General features: G+C 50.6%; 1 protein-coding gene across 4 annotated transcripts in view; it reads left to right on the forward strand.

Moving 5' to 3' along the window:
• Positions 1–8,364: 8,364 nt before the first annotated feature.
• TBC1D22A (TBC1 domain family member 22A) overlaps positions 8,365–21,304 on the forward strand; it is a 408,936-nt gene continuing 395,996 nt past the window's right edge. Inside the window, exon 1 of one of the 4 annotated variants that reach the window (XM_055374373.2) lies at positions 8,365–8,592. In XM_055374373.2, the coding sequence (XP_055230348.1) occupies positions 8,531–8,592 (62 nt within the window). In that variant the 5' untranslated portion in view covers positions 8,365–8,530. Of the gene's footprint in view, positions 8,593–11,881; positions 13,888–21,304 lie in introns of those variants that run through there. The other 3 variants (XM_055374374.2, XM_055374378.2, XM_055374372.2) reach the window with 3 other exon arrangements.

A 21,304-nucleotide genomic window follows, 5' to 3' on the forward strand; every position in this document is an offset into this window, starting at 1 on the left:
CCATGCGGCCATAGGGCTTTCTGGTTGCCACTCCAGGCCAGGCTTCACGTCACTTACAGACTCACTCCCTACTCTGCATTGTCATATTTGCTCAGAGATTTTGGTTTACAAACTGCCTTCCAGTCCATTGTCTCAGGGGATTCCCATCATGACTCTGGGAAACACACAGGGCAGGTGTCCTCATCTCCATTTTACAGGTGGGAAAACAGGGGCTGGCCGTGTTTACAGTACAGTGTAATCAGTCACAGGAGACATGAGGCCAGAATGCAACTTGCAGACGGCCAGTCTGGGCTCCCTCTGACATCTGCTGTCCTCTCTCTATCCTGCCTGAGTCACTTTGGGTTGGACTGGCCATGAGTCACGGCCGACTGTGGCTCCTGCACGTTTGCCAAGGGGGTGGGGACCCACGTGCTGCAAAGGACCATGGGAGGAAATGCCACAGCTGGTTGTGTTTCCGATTAGCAGTGGGACTGTGGCCAGGGCCTGGCAAGGTGAACTGGACAGTGAGTGGGCTGTGGGGTCAGCAGCTGGACTCCAAACCCTGTTCCCTTCACTCTAGCTGGGGGACTTTGTCTCTTGAAGACCCTACTTTCTCATCTTTAAAATACAAATCATGATACCCACTGTGTGCGCCATCCCCTCCCCACCCCAAGTGCCACCCCCTGCCCCCACTGCCACCACCTGCCTCCCCACCACTGGGCATCTGGTGAGGGGGGATGAGGAGGATGCTGAGGATGCTGGAATTTGCTGAGCTTGAGAGGTGGAGAGGGTTGCAGATGCACACGGGAAAGGGACTGAGAGGCCTGCAGGTGAGGTCTGGGCAGGAGGTCTGCAGGAGCACGGCAGAGGATTGAAGGTGATGGAAGGGGCTGAGGGTGGCTGTGAAGGGCGCGATGCATCTCCAGGGTGCATTTAGGAGGCTTGTTTGCATGAGCCGTGGCATAATGGCCCTCCTCTGTCTACCCTGAAAGCCTCCGAAAATCAGTCTTATTCTTCAAAGCATTTGGATTTGCATTTGTTGTTTTTCCTGGATGTGAAAATAATTGATCAATTTTTTGGGGGTGGGGGTGTCTTTTCAATTTTTTTCTTCTTTTTTTGCATCTAAGAAAGCATTTGGGCGGCTCGTGCCTGTAATCCCAATGCTGGCTGGGCATGGTGGCGCGTGCCTGCAATCCCTGCTACTTGGGAGGCTGAGGCAGGAGAATCACTTGAACCTGAGAGGCAGAGGTTGCAGTGAGCTGAGATCATGCCACTGCACTCCAGCCTGGGCGACAGAGTAAGACTCTGTCTAAAAAAATAATATAAAATAAAATAAAAAATCCTAAAGCTCCAACACAATCCTTGACTCCACATCCTGGATCCTGGTGCAAGGGGTGGCGTCCCAAGGCCTTGGGCAGTCCTGCTCCTGTGGCTGCTCTTTGGGTTGGGGTGGAGTGCCTGCAGCTTCTCCAGGTGTAGGTGCAGCTGCTGGTGGCGCTACCATTCTCAGGTCTGGAGGGTGCAGTCCCCTTCCCACAGCTCCACTAGGCAGTGGAGTTCACTACTGTGAACTCTGTGTGGGCCTCCAACCCTACATTTCCCCTCCATACTGCCCTGGTAGCGGTTCTCTGTGGGGGCTCTGCCCTGGTAGAGGTTCTCTGTGGGGGCTCTGCCCCTGGTGGAGGTTCTCTGTGGGGGCTCTGCCCCTGGTGGAGGTTCTCTGTGGGGGCTCTGCCCCTGGTGGAGGTTCTCTGTGGGGGCTCTGTCCCTGGTGGAGGTTCTCTGTGGGGGCTCTGCCCCTGCAGCAGGCTTCTGCCTGGGCACTAAGGCTTTCTCATACATCCTCTGAAATCTAGGTGGAAGCTGCCACCTTTATTCTTGCATTCAGGTTTAACACCACATGGAAGCCACCAAGGCTTATGGCTTGTATTCTCCAGAGTGGTGGCCCAAGCTATACCTGGGGCCTTTGAGCTACAGGCGGAGCTGCAGCAGCTGGTATGTGGGGAGCAGTGTCCATAGACTGAGGAGTGTCCTGGGCCTGGCCCCTGAAACCATTCTTTCCTCCTAGGCCTCTGGGCCTGTCATGGGAGGGGCTGTCTCCAAGATCTCCCAAATGCCTTTGAGGCCTTTGTTCCATTGTCTTGGATATTAGCACTTGGCTCCCTTTTAGTCATGCTAATCTCTCTAGCTAATGGTTGCTCCCCAGCCTGCTTGGATTCTTTCCCTGCCACATAGCCAGGCTGCAAATTTTCCAAAATTTCATGCTCTGCTTTCCTTTTAAATACGAGCTCCAACTTTCCTTTGCTCCAATATATGATCATTGGCTGTGACAAGCAGGCAGGCCACCTCTTGAATGCTTTGCTACTTAGAAATTTCTTCTGCCAGTTACCCTAGGTCATTACTCTTAAGGTGTCTTTACAGCAATGCCCTGCTTCTTGGTACCAGTTTTCTGTGTTAGGCTACTTTTGCGGTGTTTATAAAGGAATACCTGAGGATGGGTAATTTATAAAGAAAAGAGGTTGAATTGGCTCATGGTTGTGCAGGATGTATAGGAAGTGTAGTGTTGGTCTCTGCTAGGTTTCTGGTGAGGCCTCAGGGAGCTTTTACTCATGGTGGAAGGTGAAGCGGGAACAGGCATGTCACGTGTTGAGAGCAGGAGCTAGAGAGCTGTATTTCTTTTGAAAACATATTCTTTGATTTACTTATAGTTTAAGATAAGCTTGAAAAATATATACTTGGTTTAAACAATCATACCCATTTCCTATTGTGCTTTTCTACTTCCTTATTTGTAAGATTCCCATATATTAACCCTTTGTCAGACATAGCACATATATTTTGTCCAATTAAATAATTTTTTTTGACAAACAAGTAAACATTTTAAGTTGTCAAATCCACCAGTTTCTCTCAACATGGCCTTTGGTGTTGCAGTGGATATTGGGATTGTTCCTGGATATTGGGATTCTAACCCTCCCTTGTTGGGCAGCAGCCACAAAATTTGGAAGGATTGACTCTCATTGCCAGCTACAACGGAGCATCTGCCAGGTGACAGGTCCCCAAATGACACTGGATGACCCAGCTCTTCCCCCTCTTGCTTATAATTTTTGGGCAGAATATACAGAGGTTGCAACATCCTGAGATAAGGTGGAACTGTCCCGAACAGGTCAGGCTTTGTGCTCATCTCCCCTAGATCAGGATGTCCTGCAATGCTGTAGCCCAGTGGACCCAGTTGCATTTGGGGTAGAGAACCCAGAGTAGAGTGTGCTTTTCAAGCCCCTCAGCTGTGGTGTGAAGTGGGGGCACCTGCAGACAACACTCTAGTGCCCTGGGTAGCTTTCCTGATTGCTGGTGGACTGGCTCGCCATGGATCCTAGGCTTGGGTTGATGTTTGGGGCCTCTCTGTGAATAATAAAGTTGCTTTGTCTGATGTGTTGTGCAGGTGTTCTGTTTTACCAGACTAGACATTAAGAATGCAGTGGGTAGGCCAGGCGCGGTGGCTCACGCCTGTAATCCCGGCACTTTGGGAGGCTGAGGTGGGTGGATCATGAGGTCAGGAGATCAAGACCATCCTGGCTAACATGGTGAAGACCTGTCTCTACTAAAAATACAAAAAATTAGCCGGGCGTGGTGGCAGGCGCCTGTAGTCCCAGCTACTTGGGAGGCCGAGGTAGGAGAATGGCGTGAACCTGGGAGGTGGCGCTTGCAGTGAGCCAAGATTGCGCCACTGCACTCCAGCCTGGGTGACAGAGTGAGACTCCGTCTCAAAAAAAAAAGAATACAGAGAGTGGAGGTATGACAGCTGCAGCAGCTAGGTCAGCTTTGAGCCCCTGCCAGAGTCAAGAACCCTTGCAGAACTCTGGCTGCTGGGTTTGTGCAAAGCCTCCTGGCAGTCTTAGGAAACTCAGCAGAAATTGGTGAGGTGTTTAAGTGTGCTCTCCTGGAATTGGTAAGCAATGTATAGTGCTCCCTTCCCAGGGACTGATACTAGTTCACAGTATTTCTGCTCTCTAGCATCCTGACTAGAGGTAAGCACACGATCCCAGGGGCCCAACAGAGGCATCCTGTGACCTCAAGGGGAAGTTGTCCTTGGCAAAGACTTAAGAGACTGACAGAAGGAGAGAGGCCCCTTGGGTCATTGTTGAGCTGCTGTATCAGCCCTTCTCCAAACCTTCTGAGCTACTTCTGGGCTTTTTCATTAACCAACTAATTCCCTTTGTAGTATAAGCTAATTTGAGCTGAACTTTGTCATTCTTGCAACCAAGAGCACCCTAACTCATCCTGACTTAGTGTCAGGAAATGGCATGTTGCTAGTCCCTGCAATATAAAAATGGCTGAAAGGAGTTGGGGAAGAGGGCAGTGAAGACGATGCCTGCCTCTCGCGGTGTGAAACTGGGGACCTTTGCTATATGCCATCTATTATTGTGGTAGGCTGAATAATGAACCCCTGAAGATATACCAGGACTTAATCCTGGGACCTGCAAATGTTACCTTAAATGGCCAAAGGGAGTTTGCAGGTGTGATTGAGCTAAGGGCCGGGTGATGGGGAGATCAGCCTGGGCTGGATTATCCAGTGGGCCTGATGCGAGGTCAGAGGGATCCAGGAGGAATCGGAAGGAGAGAAGATGATGTGATGATGGCAGTAGAGATTAGAGTGATCTGCTTTCCAGACAGAGGAAGGAGTGTCGGCCAAGGAATGTTAAGCGGCCTCTAGAAGCTGAAAAAGGTAAGAAACTGACTCTCCCCTAGAACCTCCAGAAGGGGGCAGCCTTGCTGACACTTTGAGTTTAGTGCAGTGAAGTGCTTAGACTTTGGACTTCAGACCTCCAGGATTGTAGGAGGGTAAATGTGTATTGTTTTCAGCCACTAAGTCTGCAGCATTCCGCCAACAGCAGCCTTAGGAAACCAACACAGATAGAACAGTCAGCTTTTTACTTTAGGGCACAGGCTCGGTGCCTATGGACAGTACAGCACCAGGAAATTTAGGAGGCAGAACCCAAGTGGGAGTGTGGCAGCTCACTCAGTAAGGTCCTGTGAGAGATATTCTATGCCCGGAGCAGGCCATCTGAAAGCAGAGAAGGCAGAAAACACTTCCCGAGGAACCCAACTGGCATTGCAAATCCAGCCATCCTGAAATACTATCGCAATTTTTTTTTGTTGTTTTTTTGAGGCAGGGTCTCACTGTTGTCTAGGCTGGAGTGCAGTTGTGTGATCCTAGCTCACTGCTGCCTTGAACTTCTGGGCTCAAGTGATCCTCCTGCCTCAGTCTCCTAAGTAGCTAGGACTAAGAGTGTTTACCACCATGACTGGCTAAAAAAAAAAAAAAAGTTTCACAGAGATGGGGTCTCCCTATGTTGCCCAGGCTAGTGTTGATCTCCTGGTCTCAAGTGATCCTCTCGCCTCAGCCTCCCAAAGTACTGGTATTATAGGTGTGAGCCACTGTGCCTGGCCTGCTGCACTTTTGTTTGCCTTACCATGTAGTTCAATGTAGCTCAGTGCATAGCACAGTTCAAACTCAATAACTATATTTTAATGTATTATGAAACATTTTATACATGTAAAAACTCATAAAGAATATAACCAACACCTGAATATAGCCCATCTGCCTTAAGAAACAAAGCATAATAGCACAATTGATCCGCTATGAATGAATTCCTTCCTGTTCACAGTCCCCACCTGTACCTATAGGCAACCACCCTCCTGAATTTATCTTTTACCATTCTGGTTTTTTTTTTTTTTTTTTTTTTTTTTGAGATAGGGTCAGGCACTATCGCCAAGGCTGGAGTGCAGTGACATGATCATAGCTTGCTGCAGCCTCAAACTCCTGGGCTCAAGGGATCCTCCTGCCTCAGCCTCCTAAAGTGCTGTGATTACAGGCATGAGCCACCATACCCGGTCGCATTCTCATCCTTTAAAAGAAAATAGTACTAAATGGTATCATACCATGTGAATTCATATTCAACTTTTTCTTATTCAACACTGTGGAGTCTGGTGCGGTAGTGCTTGCATCTGTACTCAGCTACTCAGGAGGCTGAGGTGGATCACTTGAGCCCAGGATTTTGTGGCCAGCCTGGGGAACATAGTAAGCCCCATTTCAAAAACAACCCCACAGTTGGCAAAATTCATTTATGTTGATGTATGCAACTGATGTATTCATTTTTACTAACTTATGGTATTCTACTGCATAACTGTGTAGATTATCAATTCTGCCATAGATGGCATTTTGGTTGCTTCTCCCCTAGACCCCAACTACCACTAGAAGCAAGGTTGCACTGAACATTCCTGTCTTTGCACGCATAGGCAAGGTACTCTAGAGCACATACCAAGAGTGGAATTGCTAAGTTATAGAGTATCTTTGCTAGAAATTGCTAAGTGGCCATCCAAAGTTAGTGAATGAGTGTACACTCCTACTGGCAGTGCAAGAGAGTTCTGCTCTGCTCACAAATCCACATCCTTATTAAGTTTGGTGAAGACAGATTTTTAAGTTTTTGCCGATCTGTTAAGTGTAACATGGTATGTCCTTAGTTTTAATTTGCATTGCTGCTCAATACTTGTTGCAAAAATGAATAAAAAATGTTCCACTCATTACCTCTGGGATTTGAGGATCTGTCCCAGTTCCTAGGTCCCATATCTAGACTCCAACATCTGTATTACTTTGGCTTTCAAAACTGGCCTTCTACTCAGACTTTCTTTTTCCATCTTCACGTTTCTGTTGTGATCCTAGTAATCCTTTGCTTAGCTGGTTTTGAAGCCTTCAAGTCAATCTCAGCCTCACTCCTTCGCCTGAAAACAGTAGCTAGCAAAGTATACGGTAAGCTGTAAAAAGCACCTGGATCTAAGGTGTAACCAGTCATTAAGTGCTGCCAGTTTTTCCTCTGTCAATTGTTTCAGTTCTTCCTTCCTTTCCCCTTCCATCAGGTTAATCCTGCTGTCACCTCGCTCACTGGTTCTTGCAATAAGCCAGACCCAGCTGGAAAGAACCGCCATGGTCCTCAATGTTGTCTGTAGGGGACCTCATTGTCTGAGGCTGTCAGGGCTCTGTCAGGAGGAGACCCCTGGGGCCTTCTGAGCTCTGCTAGGAGAGGATTCTAGGAGAGTAGGATGCCTTGCACATAGTAAGTACTAAGTCAGTGTTACTTACCAGTAAATGAAGAGGCATGGGAAATTGTTATTTTTGAGACGGAGTTTCGCTCTGTCGCCCAGCCTGGAGTGCAGTGGCACGATCTCAGCTCACTGCAAGCTCTGCCTCGCGGGTTCACGCTATTCTCCTGCCTCAGCCTCCAGGGAAATTCTTAATCAGAAAATATGTCTTAAATTTTTGTTTTAAAAGAGAACTGGCAGGAGCTCCAAATACACTAAAGCTCCAGTCTGAAATGACAGTCCCTGAGCATTCAATCTTTGGTCTAAGAAGCACAGAAATGTAATGCAAACCAGACACGGTTTTTTTAGTGATTTTCTGCACACACACACACACACACACAAAGTAAAAAGATCTAGTCATAACGTGTGCACCTGCAGTTCCAACTACTGGGGAGGGTGAGGCAGGAGGATCACTAGAGGGCAGGAGTTCGAGACTAGCCTGGGCAACATAGCAAGACACCCACCCCCAGTCCCCCCCGGAAAAAAAGAATAAAAAAGGTAAAAATAATTTTAAAAAGAGTAAAAAGGAATGTAAAAATAATTTTAATTCATTTTATTTAATCCAATACATTAAAAATGTTACCTAACATGCAAACAATATACAAATTATTTTATACGACGTCTTTGGAATCCTGTATTTTACACGTAAAGCGCATCTCACTCCGGACTAGCCAGGTTTCAAGCACGTGATAGCCGCACAAGGCTGGAACCCAGGCCTGGGGAATTAATTCTTGTCCTCGGTGCTCAAACCATTCTTCCCTTCAAGCCTGGCCTAATCCCCAGTCTCTCTCATCTCTTCGAATACGCTCCGCGGTTATGCCCCTCACCTCACTGCACTGCAAATATTTCGTCCACTGAGTATTTGCTGATCCTCACTCAGTGCCGGGTGACCCAGCTTGACCAGCACCCGCAGCCGCCCTGCCACTGTTGGGCCGGGTATGGTGTGTCTGGCTTCCCTCTGTTCTGGGCCGGCTCCGAAACGCGCTCAAGAGAAATCGGAATCAGACACGGGGCAGTTCAGCTTTGGAAATGAGGAGCTCGAGGCTCCTGGGAGTCCGTTGCGGGCAGGTGGGCGCCGCTGTTGTGTCGGGCGAGCCAGGAGCGACAGACTCAAGCAAACTCAGACACCCAACCACCTCTGCTCCCTCCGCGATGCGGGTAACGTGCGTTGCGCGGCGACCCCTTTAATAACGACGGGCGCTCGGCGTGCTGCGGCACTCGCCACCTGGGACTTAGGCGGGACTTCCGGGCGCGCGTAGGCACAACTTCCGGAAGGAGGCGGAAGAGCTTCTCGGCTCTACGCTCTGGAGTCCCGGGAGCAGTGAGGGGCCACCCGGGGCACAGGAAAGGGCCGCTGGGGGAGGGCCGGGTGCACTCGGGGTGTCTGGGCCGCGGGTCTGAGGGATGAGGAGGGGCCATGGCCAGCGACGGGGCCAGGAAGCAATTCTGGAAGCGCAGCAACAGCAAGCTCCCGGGCAGGTGGGTGTGCCGGGGAGGGCCAGGTCGGGGTCAGGGGTCAGAGGTCAGGTGGCCGCGTTGGCCTCCTGGGCTGCGGGTGGAGTCGGGGGTCTGGAGAGGGCAACTTGGACTCTGAGGAGACTGCTGGATGGTGTGACGGGCGTTGGGGGGCTCGGAGGTCGGAGCGTGGGGTCTGGGGGTGACAGTGGCTGCACGTAGGATCGAGGCTTGCAAGGACGAGGAGGAGCTATTGGCGTTTTTCCTGACACTGGCAGGCTTCTTTCCCAGAAACTCCTGGGCTCCCTGGGGAGGCTGGAAGGAACTGATTCGGGTCATGCTGTGAAGTTTGGTGGAGTCCGGAAGCTGGCCGGGCTGAGGCCCCGTCTGCTGGGTGGATCAGTTTCTGCAGGGGGTGTGGTGTTTTTGACCCACTTGATTTGCCTGTGGTCTCTTGAGGGCTGCGGCTCTTGCCTTGAGCATAGAAGAGGACTAGAGTTTCCCTGTGAGTTTCCATGTTTCTGCTTGCTGGTCTCAAAACCAGCTCCTATATTGTGTTAGCAGGAAGTTTTTTTTTTTTTTTTTTTTTTCGGCTGGAATGACCTGGGTACACCCTAGATGCTTTTACAGCTCCAGAGCTCCAGAGTCCTTGTCTGATTGCTGTGGCGCTGAGCTCTGCCAGGGCCCTAGGGAATGAGACATTACCTGGAGGGTACCTAGGATAAAATCAGCCACTGGTGAAAACAGATCAGAGATAAGCAAACGTCAAGATTTCAGAACATAGTTCTGTTCCAAAGCTGAAGTCTGGAATGCTGAAAATTATGAATTGTGTTACGAAGATAAGTCTGAGTAGAATCATTCATAAACACAGTAAAATGGTTTGTACTCCTGTTTCATAATAAATATTATTGTTTGAGTGCTTGAATGATAAACTTTGGAATTTACTGCATCCAGTTAGAAAAGTTTACTTTTGGCCGGGTGTGGCGGCTCACGCCTGTAATCCCAGCACTTTGGGAGGTCGAGGTGGACAGATCACCTGAGGTCAGGGTTTGAGACCAGCCTGACCAACATGGAGAAACCTAGTCTCTACTAAAAATACAAAATTAGCTGGGCATGGTGGCACATGCCTGTAATCCTGGCTACTTGGGAGGCTGAGGCAGGAGAATCACTTGAACCTGGGAGGTGGCGGTTGCAGTGAGCTGAGATCGTTCTATTACACTCCATCCTGGGCAATAAGAGCGAAACTCTGTCTCAAAAAAAAAGAGGAAAGTTTACTTTTAAGAGTGATCTGGGGGTTAGCAGAGTGAGTTACTGACAGCTCAGACAGTGGCTTTGAGAATGAAGGGAGTCATCAAAGGTGGCCGGAGACCCATTCGACTCCACAGGACCGTGCTTGATTCGAGAACAGTAAGAGCTTTCAACAAAACCAGTGTCAGGGTCCAAGGTGAGTGAAGATTCTGGAATGGTGGTGGATAGGAGGTCCTGGTAGTGACAGGAACAAATGCTGTAGAACATAGAGTCCAGGGAAGAGGAGCCACATGACAGTGTAACTTTTATGTGTTACTTTTAGGTCTTAAGGTTTTCGTTCCTCATCAGTCTAAACTCTAATTCTTAATCAGCTTAGATGTAAGAATAGCAGAGCTGCTGTGTGGAGTTACAGCAGTGACTCAACCTTTGGATCGAAGGCTGTGGCTCTTGGTAATTTGTCCTTATACTGAGTTGAATTTATGTCCATCTGGAACCCATGGATGTGACATTTGGAAATAGGGTTTTTGCACAAGTAATCAAGGTAAAATGAGGTCATCCTGGATGAGGGTGGGCCTTAGTTTGACAACTAGTATTTTTATAAAAAGAGGGAAATTTGAATACAGAGAGACACACACAGGGAAATGGCCCTGTGGAGACAGAAACAGAGATTGGAATAGTACATTTACAAGCCAAGGAAAGCCAGGGGTTGCTGGCAGCCACCAGAAGCTAGAAGAGGCAAGGAAGGATGCTCACCTAGAGACTTGACAGAGAGCATGGCCCTGCAGATGACCACTTGATTTTGGGTTTTTGGCGTTTAAAACTGAGAGAGAATAAGTGTCTGTTGTTTTAAGCCATTCAGTTGGTGGTAATTTGTTATGGCAGCCACAGGAGACTAATACAGTCTCCAGCTTTCTTCTGTGTGAACCTGAAATACCGAACACCAGCTTTCCTTTTCCTCTGACTTTGATGCTATTCTGTGTCTTAGGCACTTTTGAGAGCAGCTTCTGTATTACCTTTGTGAAGCTGGAGTCTTGGAGAGTTCGAGGCTGTCACTGAAGAGGGCAGAAGAAGGAGGAGAGGTTGGGTGCACCAGGAAGGCCTGTGAAGCCTCTGTGTCTCCCATCCGTCTTGTGGCTCAAGCCTCTGGCAGTGCTGCTCTTTCAGGTGGCAGGCTGGAACTCTTCCCTGAAGGAGGAGTCACAGAGGGGTGCCCATTTTCCTATCAGTAGTGGTGATTGGTCACTAGCTGCATATTTATTTAGTCCACACCTATGCAAGCACAGTGCTAGTGGAGATCCTAGCCAGGTTCCTGTGGCTTTGGCAGCTCTTTCAATTGTTTCCTATGATTGTTTTCTTTCTTTTTTTGTTTTTTTTTTTTTGAGATGGAGTCTCACTGTGTTGCCCAGGCTGGAGTGCAGTGGTGCGATCTTGGCTCACTGCAACCTCTGCCTCCCAGGTTCAAGTGATTCTCCTGTCTCAGCCTCCCAAGTAGCTGGGATTACAGGCGCCCACCACCACGCCTGTCTGTTTTTTTGTATTTTTAGTAGAGACGGGGTTTCGCCATGTCAGCCAGGCTAGTCTCGAACTCCTGACCTCAGGTGATCCATCCACCTCAGCCTCCCAAAGTGCTGGGATTACAGGCGTGAGCCCCCATGCCTGGCCTTGTTTTCCTCCTTTTTATTTTATTTTTTTTCTGAGACAAGAGTCTCTCTCTGTAGTCCAGGCTGGAGTGCAGTGGCATGATCTCAGCTCACTGCTACCTCCACCTCCTGGGTCCCGGTTGAAGCAGTTCTCCTGCCTCAGCCTCCTGAGTAGCTGGGATTATAGGCTCTGGCCACCACGCCCAGCTAATTTATATATGTGTGTGTGTGTGTGTGTGTGTGTGTATTTTTTTTTTTTTTTTTTTTTTGAGACGGAGTCTCACTCTGTTGCCCAGGCTGGAGTGCAGTGGCGCGATCTCGGCTCACTGCAAGCTCCGCCTCCCGGGTTCACGCCATTTTCCTGCCTCAGCCTCCTGAGTAGCTGGGACTACAGGCGCCTGCCACCACACCCGGCTAATTTTTTATATTTTTGGTAGAGATGGGGTTTCACCGTGCTAGCCAGGATGGTCTCGATCTCCTGACCTCGTGATACTCCTGCCTCGGTCTCCCAACGTGCTGGGATTACAGGCGTGAACCACTGTGCCCGGCAATTTTTATATTTTTAGTAGAGATGGGGTTTCACCATGTTGGCCAGGCTGGTCTTGAACACCTGACCTTGTGATCCACCAGCTTCGGCCTCCCAAAGTTCTGGGATTACAGGCGTGAGCCACCACACCCAGCCTTGTTTTCCTCTTTGTTTTTGAGTGCAGCCCTCATCTCAAGGAAACTCAGGAGGAAGACTACACCCACTGTACAATACAAGACTAGTAAGGGATCTTTCAGATAGTTCAACTCTTTTTTATTTTTGAGATGGAGTCTCGCTCTATCGCCCAGACTGGAGTGCAGTGGCGCGATCTAGACTCACTGCAACCACTGCCTCCCGGGTTCAAGTGATTTTCCTGCCTCTGCTGCCAAAGTAACTGGGATTACAGGCGCCCACCACCATGCCCAGCTAATTTTTTTGTATTTTTAGTAGAGATGTGGTTTCACCATGTTGGTGTGGATGGTCTCGATCTCTTGACCTTATGATCCGCCCGCCTTGGCCTCCCCAAGTGCTGGGATTCCAGGCATGAGCCACCGTGCCCGGCCCACACCTCCTGTTTTTATGCAGCCTGAACTAAAGTCCCCCTTTTTTGCATCAAACTCAGTGTTGTTGGTGCCTCTGGCTTCCTGTTCTCCCTGGTATGTGCTTGCTTTCACTAGTGAGATCCACAGGTTTAGGAAATGTATCTTTCTCATTCTTGCATTGTCAGTACCGATACCTGGTGTTTATTCCGAACTATCTCCTCGATTAGCCTGGAGAGTGAGTGGTTTGGCCAGGGTTATAAACTGCAGGAGAGGTGGTCTTGCTGGTAGACCCTCGGTTTATGCACACCCTGGTCCTTAGGTTGCATATTTGGCTGACGCTTTCCTAGAAACTTTGTTTCTGGATGAGCCAGGATGTGTGGTGTGGTAGATAGACCCTCCTAGTCAGAGGACTAGGAGTTGGTGGTCCAGATTTTAACTTTCTTTTTCCGGTAGTGGTCTTCACCAAGTTACCTCTGGGGCCATCAGTGTCTGTATCTGTAGCACAAAGCGGTTGAGTTTGGTTTAAGTAGCTATGGCAAATGGGGAGATATCTTTGGCTTAGCACGATTCTCTTTGAGGAGAAAAGAATGGGCTTCTTGGACCAGTTTTGAGAATTTGATGATTTGCTGATCCAGCAAATATGTATTCAACCCATAGTATGTGTTAGGAACAGCCCCAGGTGCTGGAGATAATATTAGTGAACAAAATAGACCCAGATCTCTGTTCTCCCAGAGCTTACAGTGCAGTGGGAGAGCCGGGTATAAATAACATAGCTCAGTTAAATGGAGTTAACTGTTGGAAGGTGACAGCTGCTATCAAAACAATGCTGGGAAAGAGGACTAGGTGGCTTAGTGGCAGGTGTGGTGGTGAGAAGGAGCCCTTCGCTGAGGTGACATTTGAGGAAAGATTTGCACGAGGTGAAGGAACAGGCCAACGAGGAGGCTGGGGAAGAGCGGTCCAGGCAGAGGAGTGAGCAGGTGCAGAGGACTCCTAGAGCGATGCTGGCGTGCTTGAGGAGAGGAGCTGGGGCCAGGGTGGGTCTGGCCGAGAGAAGGGGAGAGTCGTGGGGTGCGTCATGAAGGGTGGTGGGGTAGGGCCTCATGACCACAGTGAAGACATGGACTGTTCTTTGATTCTGGCTGAATGGGGAACGTTTGGAGGGCTTTGAGCAGAGGAGTGGCATGGTCTGCATTAGGTTTGATGGGATATCTTTGGCTGCTGTACTGAAGACAGATTGGAGGCGTTGGGAGTCGGGGCAAGGGCAGAAGCAGGGAGACCAGGAGGCCAGGGTGCCGCAGCGTCCAGTGGTCACTGGTGGTGGCGGCTTGCACCTGAGTGGAAGCTGTGGTGGTGGCAAGAAATGGTAAGTGATAAGAATCCGAAGGTTTGGCCAGGCGCGGTGGCTCACGCCCGTAATCCCAGCACTTTGGGAGGCCGAGGTGGGTGGATCACTTGAGGTCAGGAGTTTGAAACCAGCCTGGCCAACATGGTGAAACCCCGTCTCTACTAAAAATACAAAAGTTAGCCAGGCGTGGTGGCTGCGCCTGTAATCCCAGCTATTTGGGAGGCTGAGGCAGGAGAGTCGCTTGAACACAGGAGGCAGAGGTTGCAGTGAGCCAAGGTCGCGCCACCGCCCCGCAGCCTGGGCAACAGAGCGAGACTCTGTCTCAAAAAAAAAAAAAAAAAAAATAGAATCTGAAGGTTCAGTCTCTGACTGTCTGGGCTGGTTCTTTCCTGGGCCGCTGACTCTCTTGGCTCCCGAAGGGCTGTTGCTTTCCGCAGTTGCAGTTGGAATTCTCGCCACACTTCACTTTAAAAATGCCAAGAGAAAATCACAGCACACTGGGCTTGAGAACACAGGCAGTCTTTCAGTGTGGGTCTGATGTTTGCTATTTTAGCTCAGCTCCGCCTGGCAGGGTGTGGTCTGCTGACAGAGGGTATGCAGGCAGCTGGGGTATGTGGAGTATGATGTTTGAAAGTGGCATGGTGGTGGCTGGGCGCTCTGGCTCATGCCTGTCATCTCAGCACTTTGGGGGGCCCAGGCGGGTGGATCGCCTGAGGTCAGCAGTTCGAGACCAGCCTGACCAACATGGTGAAACCGTGTCTCTACTAAAAATACAAAAAATAGCTGGACATTGTGGCGGGCACCTATAATCCCAGCTACTCAGGAGGCTGAAGCAGGAGAATCATTTGAATCTGGGAGGTGGAGGTTGCAGTGAGCTGAGATGGCGTCACTGCACTCTAGCCTGGGCGACAGGGCGAGACTCTGTCTCAAAAAAAAAAAAAAAAAAAAAAGAAAGTGTTATGGTAGCAAGAAAGGCCCAAATTGAGCATGGCAAGGATGTGAGTGCTGGGATAAAGCTGGAGCAGAAGAGGGTTCTTAGTGATGTGGCTCTGACAGCCTTCAGCCTACATTGCCAGAGCCACGAGATGTCTGTCAGCAAATGAGACAGTTGGCTGAATAGGCCACAGTCCGTCCTCAGCCGAAGGAGAGGCACTGTTGGGGATAATGAATTCATTTGGAAAACGTTTACGAGCTCCTCTCCTGTGCCAGGTGCTGTGGTGAGTGCTGAGCAAGCCATGTGGCCCTTCGCGGCTGGACGCCTGCCCCGTGAACACATGCGCACAGACTGCAGTGCTGGGCAGGTGGCAGTCCCGGGACCCTGGCAGAGTAGCAAGGCCCTCACTGGGTGGAATGCTCATGTCCTCCTTACACAGGTCCTGCTTCCGCCGAGACCTGGCTGTACAGCGGGAACCGATCTGGCTGCTGAGGTCAGGGGAGGGTATATCGGAGCGGGGAGCGCTTGGCTGGGGAGGAGGGGCATGAAGGATGGGGAGGAGGGGCATGGAGGGTGGTGAGCAGGCACCGGAGCTGCTTCCAAGGCCATGGTGAAGATCTGAGCTGTGGTCCTAAGAGCCATGAGAGAGTGTTGAAGGGTTTTAAACAGGTAGGGGTGTGATACTGTGACACTGTTCGTCATCCTTGAAGAGAGGGCGAGAGAGGAAACTGGTGGGCTTCTGAGGAGGCCGAGGCCAGATGCTGTGGGGTTGGAGAGGAGCGGGCAGGTTCACGGTACACATGGCACACTCAGGATTCACTGATGGGCGGGGTGCTGGGGGTCGAGGTGATCTCCGGGGTGCTGGCCTGAGGGGATGGGAGTGTGGTAGGCAGAATACTGGCCCCCTAAAGGTGTCCTCATCCTCATCCCTGACCCCTGTGAATATGTTCTGTTACATGGCAGAGGGGAATTATGGTCGCTAATCAGCTGACCTGAAATGGGGGAATTGTCCTGTTACCTGGTGGGCCCAGTGTAACCTCACGAGCTTTTGGACATGGTCAGAGACATGGTGTGGGATGGACTCCACCCACAGCGGCTGGCTTTGCAGATGGAGGAGGCAGCCACCAGGAATGTGGCGCGGCTTCTAGAAGCTGCGAAAGGCCTTCTGCGGATGGCTAACAGGAGAGCAAGGCCTTGCTCCTGCATCCGCCAGGAGCTGAATTCTGCCGCCAACCGGAGTGAGCAGGAAAGGGGTTCTCCCTTGGAGCCTCCCGGAAGGGGCACAGCTGGCTGACACCTGGACTTCAGTGTGATGAGACCCATGCCGGATTTCTGACCTTCAGAACTTCGAGATAGTGAATGCATGTTTTAAGCTGTGGTAATTTGTTACAGCAGCTGTGAAGAGTTGGGGACCGTGCCGAGGGATGTCTGACAGGGAATGGCAGGTGGCCCAGCACCTCCCTCAGCAGAGTCCTGCACTTGGATGTGGGCAGGAGTACCTTGGTCAGCGGCCTTGGGGGTGGTCACTGGGTAACCTCCACAAAGTGTGTTTAAACCCAGGGGACTGAAGTCAGCTCGGAGGGTGCTTCCTATGTCCTATGTCCTGCTCAGGCCTAGGAACCAAATAGAGCCCTGCCTCTTTCCTCAGAATGTTGGCGGCTGCTTCTGGCCGCCTTGCTTTCTTGTGTTTTTTATAAATCTGTATTGCCTTTTGCTTATGTTTCGAAGAGATTGTTTATTGGGTAAGAACCCTCAGTCCTGTTTTCCATGCAGAGGGAAGCCCCGGAGTCTTGTTCCGGCAGTGATTGTGTGTTCCCCGCCAGTTGGGTTTCTCTTCTTGTTTGTGAGTGGAGATGACCTTCCTGTGACGGGGGCCGCGGAAGAGCTGGTGGGTGAGATTTTGCTGTAGGTGCAGTTCCTTTTCTTGTTCCTTTCAGCGGTTACTTTCCATGTTATTAAATGTCTTACTTTGTCCCGAAACACTTTGAAAAATAAATTGAATGTGAATCATATTTCCTTTCTTTTACATATTCGTCTGATAGAGTAAATCTGGACTCTGGGTTAATTTTAAATGAAGACAAAAATGATTGATCCCTGACAATTTTGGATTATTTATTTATTTGTTTCTTAAGTAACAAGAGCAGGAGGAAGTACCCCATCGCCTCCAGGTGTTTTGGAGGAACCATGGGATTCCTCATGGAATTGAGGAGAACAAGTCTTCGGAGACCACTTGCCTGTTTTTCTTTCTCTTTTTCTTTTTAATTTTTTATTTCTATAGATGACTGGGGAACAGGTGGTGTTTGGTTACATGAGTAAGTTCTTTAGTGGCGATTTGTGAGATCGGGTGCACCCGAGCAGCATACACTGCACCCAGTCTTTCATCCCTCACCCGCTTCCCATCCTTTTCCTCTGCGTCCCTGAAGTCCATTGTGTCATGCTTATGACTTTGCGTCCTCATGGCTTAGGTCCTACTTACTATTTTTTTTTTTTTTGAGATGGAGTCTTGCTCTGTTGCCCAGGCTGGAGTGGAGTGGCGCGATCTCAGCTCATTGCAACCTCTGCCTCCCGGGTTCAGGCGATTCTCCTGCCTCAGCCTCCCTAGTGGCTGGGATTATAGGCACATGCCACCATGCCCGCCTAATTTTTGTATTTTTATTAGAGATGGGGTTTCACCATGTTGGCCAGGCTGGTCTTGAACTCCTGACCTCAAGTGATCCACCCGCCTCGGCCTCCCAGAGTGCTGAGATTACAGGCGTGAGCCACCATGCCTAGCCGTTAGCTCCCACTTATGAGTGAGAACAGGTGATGTTTGGTTTTCCATTCCTGAGTTACTTTACCCAGAATTGTTGTCTCCAATCTCATCCAGGTCTCTGTGAATGCCAGTAATTCATTCCTTTTTATGGCTAAGTAGTATTCCATTGTATATATACGTATACATATATATGTATACACACATATACATATATACACAAACACACATGCACCACACTTTTTTTTTTTTTTTTTGAGATGGGAGTCTCACTCTATCACCAGGCTGAAGTGCAGTGGTGCGATCTTGGCTCACTGCAACCTCTGTCTCCTGGGTTCAAGTGATTCTCCTGCTTCAGCCTCCTGAGTAGCTGGGATTACAGGTGCTCACCACCATGCCCAGCTAATTTTTGTATTTTTACCATGTTGGCCAGGATGATCTCCATCTCCTGACCTCCTGATCCTCCCGCCTTGGCCTCCCAAAGTGCAGGGGTTGCAGGCATGAGCCACTGCATGTGGCCACACCACACTTCCTTTATCCACTTGTTGATGGATGGGCATTTGCGTTGAAAAGAAGTCATCTCTGTTTTTCTTTCCCTGAACGGCCACAGTGTAGCACGGCCTGCCTGCGGCTAGGACAAGGGCAGTGCTCACTTGCAGGGGCCTGTCCTGGCTCTGTGGCCTGAGAGTGACACCTGCCCCTCCTTTCCTTCTCTGGCAGGCTCAGCGTCTCTGCCCCTCCTCAGCTCAGCCCTTCACCCCCTAAACACAGGCCGTGGAGATCTGCATCGTGCAGTGCTTCTAGGTGCAGTGGGGAGCCCAGGAACAGGAGCCCGTGTCCTGTCACAGGGTGGGGAATGTCACCATGCTTGGCCCTGGGAGCACAAGATGACCCACCTGCATGGTTCTTTTTCCTGAGGAGTCGGGGAGCGTGTCTGTGTGCGGAGCAGGCTCAGAGCAGGTGTTCCCTGCAGCGCTCAGAACTGAGGTGGCTGGGGCCTTGGTGTCACACCTCACGCTAGGGATTGTCTGTGGAGTGCTTCCCTTGGGCTAGGCACTTATTTTTATTTTTTTTGGAGATGGAGTCTCGCTGTGTTACCCAGGCTGGAATACAATGGTGCCATCTCAGCTCACTGTAACCTCTGCCTCCCGGGTTCAAGCAGTTCTCCTGCCTCAGCCTCCCCAGTAGCTGGGGCTACAGGCTCATGCCGCCACACCCAGCTCATTTTTGTGTGTGTGTGTTTTAGTAGAGATGGGGTTTCACCGTGTTGGCCAGGCTGGTCCCGAACTCCTGACCTCAGGTGATCCGCCCACCTTGGCCTCCCAAAGTGCTGGGATTACAGGTGTGAGCCACTGCACCCGGCGGGCTAGGCACTGTACATGCAACCACCTGTGTAGTCCTCATAGCAGCTGGGGGTGGTACCGTGTGGTCCCTATTTTACAAATGAGGAAACTCAGAAGCTGAGCTACGTGCTCAAAGCCACGCAGCTCATAAGTGGCAAAGCTGGGGTTTGAACCTTAGAAGTCTGTGCCCTTACCCATCACAGCCTCATCCTTATCTCCTCCATTCCCTAGGGGACTTAACAGGTGTTGAAATTATTACAGAGAAAGCTGGCTCACTCACCAGGAATCTGATCCTGCTGTGGGCTGGCTTGGGTGGAGGTGTTCCTCCCGCCCCCGCACCCATCCTCCTGTTTGAACTCAGGCTGCTGCCTGCTGGGCCTGCCTGCCCTTGGAGCCCTGCTGAGCTCAGCCTGAGGCCTGGCTCCTCCAGGCTGGGGGAAAACCACGCTTGCTGTGCTCGGCAGCGGGGATTCTTCTGGAGTGAGGTGAGCAGCTTGTTCTAGGTCCCCCCGGTGTTCTCTTTGCAGACAAGAGGCAGAGGTATCAGGAGGCCCAGAGGGAACAGGGCTGCCTGGGCTCTTCCCATTTCTGGGCCCCGTGCTGTGGGGAACTTTCATTTTGAGTATCCCCAGACTTTTTGTTCCCCCTTTCTGAAATGTTTCCTCTTTTCTGGTGATAAATGTGGAAATTCCACCCCGAGTGCTGCGGTTCATGAAGGGGCACGTAGTCCCTGTGAGTCCAGTTGCTTAGAATACCTGTGGGTTTCCTTATTGAGTAGGAAGTAGAGGCTGAGAACGTCTGTGTTGTTACTGATGGCAGCCGCCCGGGGCAGGGCCAGGCATTGCTGGGCGCGCTCTCCTCCCTGAGTCTGCCTTCCCTGAACGGCCTGCAGTGGGGAAGGTGGGCCTCTGCTCAAGGCCCCGAGCTCCTAGGGGAATGGGTTCACCTTCAGGCCCATCCAAGGCAGAGCCCTTTCTGGCTTCGGGGCCCCTGATATTTCTGGGCCCCCGACTGCATCCGCTCTGTTCCCACAGGTCCCTCCTGGGTGTTCTTGCTCATGCTTGGGTTCATTTGAGCGCTGCCTCGCCCTCCGCCATCCTCTTCCTTCTCATGTGCGCTGTGTGCACCGGAGCCCGGCCGATGCCGATAGAATTTTTAAGTATGCCGTGCAGCTTTCTGCACCTGGGCCTCTACTCCTTGCTGTGCTGGTTTGAAATGGGCCTTCTTTTATCAAACATTTTTACTAAACTAAAAAATAAAATAGGCTTGCTGGCTCTAAGGCTTTCACCTAGATGAGGCAAGTGATGTTTATAGCAGTCGTTTGGATGAGCTCCTGATCCTTGGCTGAAAGCCATCAGTGGCTCGGGATGTGTGGAGAGGACAGGGCAGAGGACCCGGTCTTGGAAAGGGGGTGGGTCCCTTGGTGTCACTGTGGCTCTCTTAGGGGTGGCAGCTCCTCCGCGAGGGCTTGGTGCACCCGCTGCCCTTGTTTTCACGTGAATGTGTTTGTGGCGGGAGGCCAGCGAGTTGCCTGGGACTCCCTACATTATGCTGTTGGGGTCGGGAGTCAAGAGGAGATCTGGCCTTGCTTCTTTCCGAATATGGAAGGGATCGGGGAGGAAGAAAGGTTCAGAGACAATCACAGTTTTGTAGAATCTATGACTATTTTCCTGCTCACGTCTGGGGCCTTGGGAGTTGCTTTCTCGGGGTGGAAGAAGAGCACAGAGCGCCATCTCTTCTGTTTTGAGACTGGGTCTGGCTGCTGCCAAGTTCTCAGGTTTATTGATGGTGCAGTAGGTGATTCCTGCGTGGCCACAGCTGCCTCCTGGAAGGGCTGGTAGAGGGTTGTTGGCTGTGGGCTGCATTTTGTTTTCTCTTGGAATTAATCTCTATATTGAGTTAGTTTTGTGTTCCAAAACCAGTCACTAGAGCCACCGTAACAGCTTGTGCATCAGCCAGATGTGCCTGGCTCAGCCGTCATGCTTTTAAATAGCTGAGAGAAAAGGCCACCTTTACAGCAGCTCACCAGCTTTTAAGAGGGTGTCACCTAGCTGGGTTTTGTCGTGAGAGAATGTGCTGTATTCTTGGAACTTAATTCCTTCAAAGATATGGTGTGCCTTTAAAATGCTTAATCATTCACATATGTGCACAGTGAGGAAGAGAATTAAATGGAACAAGCAGTTATGGGATGTGCTGTGTTTGCACACGAGGCCCTGGGGTGTGTGCAAAGGTGAGCCTGGTGTTACTCCTGCTACCGAGGGACTTCCGTTTGCTGAGGGAGACAGACCAGCCAGGAGCTTCTGCCGCAAGGATGCTGGTGCCAAGCAGGCCACGGAGGGGCCAGGAAGCCCTGTGGCAGTATGGGCAAGGAAAGGGGAGTTTTCACTGAGGACATGAGATGACATTAAA

Source organism: Gorilla gorilla, chromosome 23 (genome assembly GCF_029281585.2).
Source record: "Gorilla gorilla gorilla isolate KB3781 chromosome 23, NHGRI_mGorGor1-v2.1_pri, whole genome shotgun sequence".
In the NCBI taxonomy this organism is placed as follows: Eukaryota; Metazoa; Chordata; class Mammalia; order Primates; family Hominidae; genus Gorilla; species Gorilla gorilla.